The sequence below is a fragment of the Urocitellus parryii genome, chromosome 1 (genome assembly GCF_045843805.1).
Source record: "Urocitellus parryii isolate mUroPar1 chromosome 1, mUroPar1.hap1, whole genome shotgun sequence".
In the NCBI taxonomy this organism is placed as follows: Eukaryota; Metazoa; Chordata; class Mammalia; order Rodentia; family Sciuridae; genus Urocitellus; species Urocitellus parryii.
Genome location: NC_135531.1, coordinates 57,877,054 through 57,890,818, shown reverse-complemented (window position 1 = coordinate 57,890,818; position 13,765 = coordinate 57,877,054). Strand labels below are relative to the sequence as shown.

The following is a 13,765-nucleotide window of genomic DNA, read 5'->3' as shown; positions in this document are numbered from 1 at the left end:
AAAATATAAAATCCCGTATAAGCATGCAGTAAGTCCCATAAAAATACCATTAAGTCCCCAGAAACCAGAAAAGCTTAAGATATAGATGTTGTGTAAAAATATTTCTTAAATAAATAAATTGATATTCTTGTGATTCAACCTTGATAGTCTAACAGAGGACTGGTCAGAAATAAAAATATATAAATGTGAGTTAGAATTTTTCCAAATTAAGGTCCAAATTAAACAAAATCCAGGGGCTGGGGCTGTAGCTCAGTGACAGAGCACTTGCCTAGCATGTCTGAGGCACTGGGTTCGATCCTCAGCACCACATAAAAATAAACAAATAAAATAAAGGTATGCTGTCCATCTACAACTACAATTTTTTTTTTAAATCCAAAGGAAAATGAGAAAGTAAAAAAAAAAATTAATTCTCAAAAATCAAGAAAAGATTAGTGTGTTGATAACAAGAAAACTGGTAGGGCAATTTTCTACTTTAGATTGTGAGCTCTCTAAAAATAGATTTCATGTTATATGACAAGGAGCATAATAAATATCATGTTTAAACATTCAAATACAAAATAAAATTTTTCAAAAATGGTGGCATCTCATTCAAAAGAAAAAGAGACCACTTTTTTTTTCCTATCTTTAACTTCACATGACTTAAAAGTATGCCTCAGTTTAAGTGAATCTGTTGGGCTCATCTTTGGTCTCATTTTACAGATTACCACTTGGAAGCAACATTCATTTGATACTTTTGTGTTTCATAAAGCAAAGTAAAAAATTTGTCAAATCATAGAGGAAGGTTAACAATTAGCTGATCCTAACTATGTAAGTAAAGAAGATTTAATCTAATTTTGCAAAATATATCTGGAAATAGTACATTGTTGGCATTGTCTAAGTACCTATATTCAGAGTGATTTACCTTTTTTTTTTAAAGAGGATTTTCTAACAGTATGCAAAATTAAAAAAAAAAACATCTAAGACAAAGAAATCAAACTACATCCAATTAGAAAAACTTTGTCAAAGTAATAGAACAATATAAATACCTTTTCAGCTGGTAGCAAATCAAAATTTTCACTAAATTCTCCTAAAACCAAGTCAGCAAATTCATCATCCAAATCTGCAACCTATAAAGAAAGGGTTAAAGTTTTATAACTTGCATTAATTTTCACATAAGAAACTTATCTAAATACCACAAATATTCATTATTAAAATGTTTTGAGACAGCTACATGATCTACCTTACAGAGGCCAAATACCTCTTCATATCTTTCAAAGAGATGGTTTTTCTTTCAAAGAAAAGTAAATTTGAAATTGAAGATGTATTTCCTAAATTCAAAGAAAGTCAGAGTCTGATAAAGCATCTCAATAAAGCACTACCTACTAAGAGTATGCAAAAGAAGTAAAAGGCACAATTTATATACAATGCAATATTTGTCTTTTAGATAAATTTGAGAGTTTAAGTTCACAGAAAATTTCATTTGGTGTTGTCCCTCCAGCATTCTGAATGATCACCAGATAAGGAAATATTTACGTTGAGAGGTGTTGGCAATACTTCAATAGTAAAAATAAAATTATCTAGTTCATGTTCTTTTCATAACCATGTACCTATAAGAAATATGATAATTTAGCTGATAATAGTTTTCAAAGTTGGTAATAGTACAATCTCCTAACCTTTTAACTTGCAAAACTAAAAACCCTACAGGTGTTAATCAACTTCCCGTTTTCCCCTCCCTGAGACCTTGGTAATAATGACCATTCTATTTTCTTCTCTGAATTGACTCTAGATACCTCATAAAAGTGGAATCATACAGTATTTGTCTTTTCATTACTGTTTTATTTTACTTAGCATAGTGTCTTCAAGGTTTATTAATGTTGTACCAGAATTTCCTTCCTTTTTAAGATTCAGTAATATTCCACTGCATGTATATGCTGAATTTGTCCATCTATTCATCTACCAATGGACACTTGGGTTGCTTCTACCTTTTGGCTACTGTGAATAACACTGCTAGGAACATGGGTGTACAAATATCTCCACAAGATCATGCTTCCACTTCTTTGGGGTACATACCTAAAATGAAATGTCTGGATCACATAGTAATTTTATTTCCAATTTTGTGAGGAACCTCCATGTGGTTAAGCATAGCAATTGCACATTATGTTCCTGCTAATAATACACAAGGTCATAATTTCTCTACATCCTTGCCAACACAAATTTTCAGAGGTTTTTTAAATTATTTTTTATGTGTATTTTTTTAAGTTGTAGTTGACACAATACCTTTATTTATTTATTTTTATGTGGTGCTGAGGATCAAACCCATCACCTCACGTGTGCTAGGCGAGCACTCTACTGCTGAGCCACAACCCCATCCCCTGTTTTTTTAAAATTATTATCAGCATCTTAGTAAATGTGAGAGGATTTTGTTCTCTAAATTTTAAACACTTATGTATTTCTTGTAATTAGCACCTATTAACAACTACTGATAACCTTTATTCCATCATATACTATCATATCCTAGAAGATGGGATAGTATGTACAAGTGTGTACTGGCTCCTCTACTAGATTACAAGAGCCTTCTTTATTCCTATGCACTTTTAAGATTAAAAAAAAAAAGTTAATGAGGAACCAATCATGCATCTAGTTACTGATTAATGTTAATTCCACTTTTGTTCTTTCTATGCCCTGCTAACCTAGAGAAACAGTACAACAAGTGGGAAGAGCTCTAGCTCTGAACTGAGACAGACCTGAGTTTGAATTCTAGTTCTGCCATGTTATTAGCTGTGTAACAACTCATTTAAGCATTCTAAGGCTCTGCTTCCTCACATGTAAAATGGAGACACAATAAAAGGCTGCTGTAAGGATTAAAGAAAAAAACATAATAAACAGTTAACTAAGCCTAAAACAGGCCTTTAATAACTGTTAGCCTCTAATAAAAATATAAATTAAGTTGATGATAACTGTATTTTATAAATACTTGAAAAATAACTACCCACAAAAATGGATGTAGTTATGGCTGACCAGTAGAGCACTTGCCCAGCATGTGTGAGGCACTGGGTTCAATCCTCAGCGCCATATAAAAATAAATTAATAAATAAAATAATGGTATCGTGTCCACTACAACCAAAAAAAAAAAAATGTTGACAGAATTTGGACCAATTCAATTTAGAAGTGAAAAATCAAAGGACTCAAACTCATATTTTTCTCTACTCTAAGATTCACTGAGTCTGCTGGGCGTTGGTGGCATATGCTTATAATCCTAGCAACTGAGGAGGCTAAGGCAGAGGATTACAAATTCAAGGTCAGCCTCAGCAACTTACTGCAGCCCTAAGCAATTCAGGGAGATTCTGTCTCAATGTAAAAAATAAAAAGGACTGGGGATATGGCTCAATGGTTAAGCATCCCTGGGTTCAATTCCCAGAACAACAACAAAAAAAAATCAGTGAGTCTAAGGTTTGTTTTACTTATTGCCCTATACGCTAACAAAATAATAAAATATTGCAAGTATTAACAATCTTGATATTTTTCTATCAAATTTGAAGACAGATGAGGTCCAGAGCTACACTAAGTATAAAATTGATGGTTTTAAATTTTTCTAAATAATTGACATCTAGTAAAATAGAAGATAGGCAAATACTTTGATCCAGCAATTCTGCTTCTAAAGTTCAACCCACAAGATACTCTTGCACACATGCATAGGAAATATAAAGAAGTTCACAGCAATGCTGTTTCTAAGAGCAAAAAAACAAAAACCTTGAAGTCCATTCACAGGAGAAAAGACAACAAACTCTGATATAATCACATATTGAAACACTATACAAGACTAAAAGTTAATGAACTACACATAAGAACATGGATGAATCTCCATAACATGAAACAATGCAATAAAATACAAATAGTATCATTACTCTTCACAATATGCAAAACTAAGTTCTTTAGAGATGTATATATCATATACTATGATATATAATATATATACCATACATAAAATATATACACAAAATTTATACGTACAATATATATGTATTATATATATTTACAGTAAACTATAAAGAAAATAAAGATAAATACTAGAATAATACATTGGGGGATGGGGGATACAGCTCACTGGTATGTGTATGCTTAGCATGCACAAGGCTCTGGGTTCCCCAGGATCAAGATAAAAATATATAAATGTTAAATGTGTGTGTGTGTATATATATGTGTGTGTGTATACACATGTATGTATGTATGTTGGCTACAGGAACAGGAAGATTAGTAGGAAAAAGATATGAACAGGAAGTGGCACACAAATTCAAAGATAGTTGCTAACACTCTACTTATGCATGGGGGTGGTAAACATATTGGTGTTTCTTTTATTATTCATTATACTTTACATATCCCAAACGTAATTTTACATAAAATTTCACAATAAATAAAATGTTCAAAAGTTTCTAAATACTTATATAATTTTAAACTTGAAATATTTATTTTACTTGTTCAATTAAGGTATTCCTTGCTTCAATTGTCTTCTTAAACAATTCAGTATCACTCGTTTCCAAAAGGGGTTTTCTCTCGAAGTCTTTTCCATCATCTAAATTAGAATTCCATAGAAGTTTTTCTTTATTTACTATATCCACCACTCCTTTGAAAGTTTTAGCCTCACCAATTGGAAACTATAAGACAGAATGAGACTAGCATTATTAATGGTCACTCACTTAACTGCACTGGTGTTAAAATTTATCTAATTACACCACTGTGACCAAACTGCTAATTATCATTCTTACCATAATCTATAACCATTTTTATTTATATACCAACTTTTTATAAAAAGAATTTTAAAGAGCTTAAATGTATATATTGCAACAAATAAATTGCTAAGGAAACTCAAAAAGGAGCTGATGTTACTAATTAATTTACCTGTAAAAGCAAAGGCTTTGCCTTTAACTTCTCTTTGATACTTTCAACTGCATAGTTAAAACTGTAGAAAGCAAAATAATCATGGTTAAAAATATAGTCAAAAATTCTTAAAACAGGTTATTTGAATGTTCTTTCAAATAATCCCTTTATTTTCCCTAATGTTCAGTATTTAACAGTTTGCTACAGTACAGTAACTTGAATAAATTTCAATATCAATTTCAGATAATAGTGAGTGAATATCTACATAAGCCTATTACACAGGAGTTTAGGGTATTATTACTGTGAACATCACATAATTAAACTTTGAGATTAAAGTTAAATGAATTAAAGTCACACAAGTAATAATCTCAAGATTCAATGCAAGATTTCACTTGAATCGATGATTATTTCTTCTATAACTGTTGTGTTTGCTACCACAACAGGTTACCAGCTTTCTTCCAAGACCCAAACTGACTGATTTTTCTTTACTTAGGCATTCTTTCTTTGCTTTTGCAGTACTGTGGATTGAACTCAGGGCCTCATACATGCTAGACAAGTACCACTGAGATATTTCCCCAGTCCTATCTTAGGCATTTTCATAGCATATGCTCCACTACTCATTTCTATGCTAACACTACAGTTGGCTACTATGGCACAAACACCATCTTTGAAACACAAGCTTATTTATACAAACAGGCAGACCACTCAGGCACCAGTGTCTTTGAGAACCAGCCTACTAATCAGGTGTTTCCCTCCCCATCACCATAGGCACTAAACAACTTCAACAAAGTCAGTAAACTTCCATCTACAAGAAGGAATACCAAATAGGAAGGGTCAGAACCTAAGTCTAGCACATTTTAAAAGTTGCTGTACTATTACTAATCAAGAGTCCTTTAAACAAATAGCCTTAGAATTAGTGAAGAGTTATATTAATACAAAGCATAGTCTTAGGGGAAGGAGAGTTTACATTTTTATTTTCCATTCTCCCACAATAGACCAGGATATCTCCCTATCACATTTTCCCCAAAATTCTTAATACTCTTGATTGTCAGAGCTGGAGATGTGGCTGAGTGATAGAGCACTTGCCTAGCATATGCAAGGCCCAGTGTTTAATCCCAGCACTGCAAAAAACAACAAAAATCTCTTGATTTCTCTTTTACATTTTTTCCAAATCCTTCATATGTTCTTGATTCTCTAAAATGCATGCTCAGAACAATGTATCCATTTTGAATGATAAATCACCACTCTATAAGTCAATGAGCATAACCAGTACATCTCAGCATTAACTCACTTTTACATTATATGCAAGTCTTACAGCAAGTATATTCTCCCCTCCCAATTCCTTTTATTCAGAACTTGATACCTAGTAGCTAAAGAAAATCAGGAGACAAGGAAGAATGCCACTATGATAGGCAACTGCAGGAAACAATTCTCTACTCTCTACCTCTAGCAACAATAGGGAGCATGGTCACCTTCAGCAATACAGGCACTACTCTGTACAGTTCTAAAATGAATCAGCGAAACACCACTTTACTAGGATCCTAGGAAATACAATTCAGCCTCTCTATATTAGACACAGATGATTTACCTCCTATCAGCTCTCTAAACTGTTATTCAAATTTATACTGTTTTGAAGTTATTTTTATGGGAATAAATTAGTATTCTAAAGACTAATTATACCCTTTAGGAAAGAACTGCCATTGCTAAACTTAAGTCTGTAGTCCATGAAAAGTTCCAATTATATTCTCACATTGATAAGCCAAAGAAACACATTTTATATACCTTGCTCCAGTTTTGTCCATCTTGTTTAAAAAACAAATTCGAGGTATCTTGTGTTTATCAGCTTGCCTCCACACTGTGAGAGTTTGGGCCTAAAGCAAAGAAGAAGAGGTAAAACAAATATACACAAGCCCACAAAAGACAAATATAACTGTTAGTAGACATGCAATGAGTAGATACATGGACTGCACCTAACTCTAACACAGAATTAGTACCATTGTCAACCATAGAAACGTAAAGTATTTGCAATTGTGTATAATGAATCAAAATGCAGTGTCATACATACATAATTAAAATAAATTAATTAATTTAAAGAAACAATTAATACCATTGTACTTATAATGCTAAGGTCACTCCTTTGCTATTAAATTAACATAACTGGGAATGTGATAAAGTATGTGTTTCAAATGGTTTGAGAGAATTTTGGGTGAACTAGGCTCCATACTAAGAGAATTAACACCTGGAAGGTATCAAGTCATGGAAAGAGGATAAAGGTAAGAATGGGAAAATCTATATTTTGTTTGGCTTCATCTTTCCTAGTACATTTCACAATATTAAACTGTTTGGATGTTGGTTTTCTGATGTGTGATACAGGAAATTTAGCCTTAATTCAGACAACTGATGTGAGTTAAAAAGAACAAATATAATTGCTACTATGATTAAAAACAACATATTTCATTAGTATTTGAATGTTCACATAAATTGAGGAGGATTTAAGAGGAAAAAAGAAACCAATACCTGTATTCAAAAGGTGTAATTCTTATATGCTTTTCTACTATTTTAATTTTTATACATATTGACAATATAAATATAGTCTGAGTCTATTAAAACATCTGTGCCTGTGGAATCCGAAAGCTTTTAAGCAAAATATAAAAAGCTGAATGTGCTGATACTAGTTATAATTGAAGCCAACTTGTTGTTTGTTCAGGTAAAATTTACATACAATAAAATATATAAACTTTTAAGTATATAGCTCAAAGAGTTTTGATACAGAGAGATATTCATGTAAGTAGTACCCCAATCAAGATAGAGAACATGCTTTCATCAGAAATTTTTCTCATGCCTCTTCCTCTCCATTAACAACCTGTTCTGATTCCTGTCACCACAGATTCATTCTGCCTATTCTTGAACACAGAACACAATGAACAGACATGAAGCAAACATTGAACACAATGCTTGTGATATTCATTCACCTTTTTAGATACACTGGCTCATTGTTTTATATGAACATACCAGTTTATTTTTTCTATCCACCTGTGGATATGCACTGGGGCTGTTTCTAGTTGGGAGCTTTTATGAATTTAGCTGCTATAAACATTCTGAATAAGTCTTTGGTGCACAAATGTTTTCATTTGAATAAGATATAGAACTGCTGGGTTTTAAGGTAGGTATATATTTAACTTTAAAAGAAACTGCCAAATAGTTTTCCAAAGTGGTGGTACTAACTACAATCCTATCAACAACATAAGGGTACTAACTGCTCCACACTCTTGCATGTTTGCTATCACTCTTTATATTTTTACATATTTATTTTTTGAGACACGGTCTCTCTATTTTGACCAGGCTGGCCTTAAACTATCCTCCCACTTCAGCCTACCAATAGTTGAGATTATAGGTTTGCACTATCACGTTCTTAAATTTCAGTCATTTTTATGGATTATAAAATGTGACTTTAATTTACATGTTCCTGATGAATAATGAAATTGTGCTTTCTGATCTTTCAAAAGTTTTCTGTAAAATGTTCACTCAAATCTTTTGCCCATTTTTTTACTGGGATATGTTTAGTTAATTGCAGTTTTTCATAAATTCTGTATATAATTTCTTGTATTTTATAATTACATATGTATTATAAAATTTTTGGTACATATTTCCCCCAAACAAAAATATTCTTCTATATAAACACTATATTTTGCAATCAGGAAATTTAACATTTATATAATACTTACATTACAAATTTTCTCATAGTCAAGGCTTGTTCTTTTTTTATTTTTGCTATTAAATGTGCAGATGTAACTTTGATAAGGTTAAATGAATCAAGTTTCTCCTTTTATGATTTATGCTTCTTATATGATCTAAGAAACTGTTACCTACACTAAGATTGAGGAGATATTTTTTCTTCTTCTAAAAGCTAGAGATTTGGCTAAACATGTCAGTCTTTATAGCAAGTAAATACCACTGCCAGGGCTCTCAGATGAGGATTTTAGTAATTGTATTATTTCCCCCTAGCTTTTCATTTTGAAAAATTTCAAATCTATAGAAAAGTTGAAAGAATAAATTTTCATGTACTTCTATATTCCCCAAATACTAAAATTTTGCCATATTTACTTTTTCTGTCTTTATCAACATGTGTGCACATGTGTTTATGCATGTGGTACCTATGCAAATGCACTTCAGATCACCTACAATATAAGGAACACAACTGATTGATGGCCCAAACTGTTGACCTTCTGGATCTAATGCCATACTCCTGTCAAGGCCAAGCTATTCCCAGATAAGCCTTGAGCACAGCACAGGTATTAATATACACCTATTCCCGCTATACATAGTAATCCTCTACCAAGTAACTTTGGCTCAAGGACTTCACATTGGTCTGATCAATCTTTTATGGAACCATATGGCAGTCTGAGATTTTTCCTGTCCAATTCTTCCTCCAGCTTCCTTTATAGATGTCAGACCTGCACTGTGGTTTCAGTGCTCGTCCTTTATTCTTCTCTCTTGATCTTCATAGGCATTTCCTCCAAAAATTTCCCATATATCTGGGCATCTACCTTCCCAAAGACCCAAATTAATATCAGGTATGTATGAGGCTTGGATCACGAGAGTAAGTTGCAGATACTGTGACACATCAACCCTAAATACTTCAAGCATACATTTCCAAAGAATAAGGACTTTCTCCTAAATAATCAATTATGGATCACATTTAGAAAATTTTAAATTTGATACATTTTTACCTAATACCTTTAGTCCATGTTCAAATTTCTCTGACCATCCCAATGGTAATGATGCTCTCTGGAATTTTTTTTATATCCAAGATCCAATCAAGAATCATAAATTACATTTTCTCAGCTTTTTAGAACCTTTAATCTCATCTCCCCCTACCACTGTCCCAAACATTTGTAATGCTTGCATTGTTTTTCTTTTTTTCCCAAATTTCAAAATGTTCTGGCCAATTGTTCCCCTGCAACCCCCAGAATGTCTTTTCATTTAGATTTCATGCTTAGATACAGGTTAATTTTTCTTTCTTGCAAGAATACTACGCAGGTAATGCTATATGCTTCTGAGTGCATTATACTGTGTTGATGTGTTCTGTTTTTAAGGAATGTTAATTCTGACCACTTAATAAAGATAATATTACAATTAATAATTTTAAGGTTTAAAGAACTAATGTGGGTTCTACATTTAACACGAAGCTGACCTTGACATTATAAGATGAAGGAGGTACCAGCTATAAAGAGGATATAATTCATCCCACTAGCAATATATTATTTATTATAAATCCATTTTCAAAATTAATTCTAGAACTTATTTATTTATGCAATACTGGTGATTGAAATCAAGGCTTCATGCATGCTAGGCAAGGGCTTTACCACTGAGCTACATCCTCAGCCCAAGAACCTTTAAGTTAACTGTTGAGAAACAATTATCAATGGGTCTCTCATGTTATGTTAGAAAAGACACTGATTCCCCTTGTTCTGGACTACATTTTCAAAAATGTTTGTATAGAAAACAATCTTGAGAAAGATATAGATAGTGTCTCCCTCTATAGCAAAAGGCAGTTTTGCTTATAACCTTGAAAAATAATGTCTCCCTGCAAAGCAAAGGGTAGGACTACTTGTTGTATATTATATAAAATATTTCTGTTCTCTAAGCACAGGAATTCCTCTTAACCCATTACATGTGCAGCTGCCACCTAACTCCTTTCATGTCACTCCCTAGAAACTGGTACTTGAGAAATCAGCACAAGAAAATGATGATACCCTGGCTGTTCCTACTTCTGTAACTAAATACATCCTTTTTCTACCACTCATGAATCTTTTGTCTTCAGCCAGTCATGAAACTAGGGCAGGCTAACATGTTAGCTTGAAAGTAATAGGAACCTCAGGACCTTCCCAGTTTTTTTCCCCCAATAATAGGGCCTCAAACAAGGTAAACGAGCACTCTTCTACTGAGCTACATTCCGAGACCCTTTTTAAAATTTCGTCTTGAGATAGAACATCACTAAATTACCCAGGCTGTCCTAGAATCTGCAAACCTCCTGTCTCAGTTTCCCAAGTAGCTGAGCCTACAGGCATGTGCCCCACTTGCCCTTCACAGTTCTTGACACTTAATTATATTTCCTACAAGTAAACTCTCCTTCCACTATGAAAGATCCAAGATCACATACAGATCACATTTCAATATGAAATTCCAACTTCCTTTGATTTATTTGAACACATCAAATAAAAGGTTATAGTTAACTAATTCCAATACAGTCTACATTTTTTTATATCATGGTATTCTATCTTCATTTTGGCAATATTTTTTACCTCTACACCAGCAGAGGCATCAAATACAGCGACTGCACCATCCAACACTCTAAGGCAGCGCTCAACCTCCAATGTGAAGTCCACATGACCTAAGAAAAAAATGAGAATTATTTAAAACTCTTTTTAAAAAACAAAAATAGCAAGGCATGGTGGTGCATATCTACAATCCCAACTTAATGAGGCCCTAAGCAACATAGCAAGTCCCTGTCTCAAAATAAAAATGAAAATAAATAAGTAGGGTTAGGGATGTGGCTCAGTGGTTAAGCGCCCCTGGGTTCAATCCTTAGTACCAAAAAAAAAAAAGTGTGTGTGCATGAATACATACCAATATATATGCCTATATACATATACCAATAAGAAAAGTCTGTATACACATATATACATATGAAAATATATGTGTGTACATATATATGCATATGTATATATGTACATACACATGCATCTGTAGATTCAATGAATCACGGACTGAAAATATTCTGAAAGAAAAAACTGTTGTACTGAACATGTACAGACTTCTTTCCTTGTCATTATTTCCTAAGCAACACAGTATAACAACTACTTACTTATTAAGTATTTACAATATTATTAGCTATAAGTACATGAGAGGATATATTTAGGATATATGCAAATTTATGCAATTTATATAAGGGATTTAAACATCTGCAGATGTGGGCATCTGCAGGGGTCCTACAATCAATTCCTCATGAATACTGAGGGACAAGTACACATACCCTGGAATACTACATCATCTTACAAAGGAAGGAAATCCTGTTGATGGTACAACATGGATGATCCTTGAGGACTTTATGCTCACAAGTGAAATAAATCCAGCACAAAAGGACAAATACTATATGATTCCACTTATTTGAACTAACTAAAGTAGTCAAGTCACAGATAAAGGGGAGAAATTGTTCAATGGGTGCCAAGTTTTGGTTCTGTAAGATAAAATAGTTCTGGATATTTTTTCACAGCTATGTGAATATACATAACATTACTAAACTATATATTTTAAAATGGTTCAAATAGTAAATTTTATATGTTTCTTACCACAATAAAAACAAAAACAAAAACCTCAACACCAAAAAACCCAAATGATGCAATGTCTCTGTACTGGTAAAAACAGTACCATACCTGGTGTATCAATCAGATTGATTCTATACCCCTTCCAATCAAACGTAACAGCAGCTGACTGAATGGTAATGCCTCTTTCTCTCTCCTGAGCCATGAAATCTGTCACTGTGTCTCCATCATCAACATCTAAACAGAAAAAAAAAGTCATAGTTTAGTTTTAATGATAAGTTTAGTTTTAATTACACAGTTTAATTTGCTTTAAGAAAAAATCTTTTCCCAAATATTTGGCTTATTAATATTTGGGAAAAGATTAATAGAGCTCTTCGTCTTTCTCTATGTAAATCCTCATTCTAGAAAAAGCTTTTTTAAAAAGAGAGTCTATGCAAATATTTCAAAGTTAAAAAAAAAAAACTCTGAAATACTTCTGGTATTTCAAACATTTTGAAGAAAGAATACTTAATCTACATAATCTATACTAAACTGTACACTTTAAAATGGTTAAATTTTGGGCTGGGGCTGTAGCTCAGTGGCAGAGCGCTTGCCTAGCATGCGTGAGGCACTGGGTTCGATCCTTAGCACCACATAAAAATAAACAAATAAAATAAAGGCATTCTGTCCACCTACAACTACAAAAAAAATTTTTTAAAAAATGGTTAAAATGTTATGAATTTTGCACCCAAAAATTATTGAAACTTTTTTACAATTAAAAAAATGACGGAGGCTGGGGTTGTGGCTCAGTGGTAGAGTGCTCGCATAGCATGCACGAGGACTGGGTTTGATCCTCAGCACCACATAAATGTAAAATAAAGATATTGTGTCCACCTAAAACTTAAAAATCAATAAATATTTTTTAAAAAATGACGATTTGAAAATCAACCCTTACTACAGGTAGGTAGTCTGAGGATATGAGGGAAGGATTACTAAAAGTTTTATGACACAGTGGAGGAAACCTAGTAAGGTTCCACTTTTTCTGTCGTATGTCCATTTACATAAGAGAAATTCTATGAGAAATTCGAATGGCTGCACACTTAGCAACCTATCATCAAGAACATTCAAATCCTGGAGTTCTTGAGTCCTCCATAAATATTAAGTCTCAGCCAATGCCAAGAGTCTAGAGAAATAGTTCCCAATGTGGTGCATATCATAAACTAGATCTTCTGAATGTTCCAGAGAGGGGTTAGGGAATCATTATTTAAAAACCAAACAAACAAACAAACAAAAAATCTACATGAAGATCCATGCCTAGCCAAGAACCACAATTTCCACGTTACAATTACAAAATAAATTCTACATTTAGGTGAATACTACTATTATTGGTTAACAATAAACAAAATCCTTTCTTTTTATATAAGAGAATCTTTGGTTAACTTTCCAGTTCTTTCCTTCTAGAAACCAGATAATAGAAGGATGTCAACTTACTAGGCGAAACAGTAAAAAAAAAAAACTTCTGACTGGTAAACTAAATGTGAATTGAGAAGAACTATTACTTGGAGATAAATAACTTGAGCTTGCCCAAGGGCGTATGGCATGTCCCT

The 13,765-nt window shown here is 32.8% G+C and overlaps 1 protein-coding gene across 4 annotated transcripts in view; it reads right to left on the bottom strand.

Moving 5' to 3' along the window:
- Gfm2 (GTP dependent ribosome recycling factor mitochondrial 2) overlaps window positions 1-13,765 on the bottom strand; it is a 61,438-nt gene that overhangs the window by 35,129 nt on the left and 12,544 nt on the right. For all 4 annotated transcript variants that reach the window (XM_026404100.2, XM_026404102.2, XM_026404101.2 and 1 more), the window contains 6 exons: window positions 12,291-12,416; window positions 11,160-11,248; window positions 6,637-6,725; window positions 4,876-4,936; window positions 4,452-4,631; window positions 1,026-1,106 (listed from right to left, as the gene is read on the bottom strand). In XM_026404100.2, coding sequence (XP_026259885.1) covers window positions 1,026-1,106; window positions 4,452-4,631; window positions 4,876-4,936; window positions 6,637-6,725; window positions 11,160-11,248; window positions 12,291-12,416 — 626 coding nt within the window. The remainder of the gene's footprint in view (window positions 1-1,025; window positions 1,107-4,451; window positions 4,632-4,875; window positions 4,937-6,636; window positions 6,726-11,159; window positions 11,249-12,290; window positions 12,417-13,765) is intronic.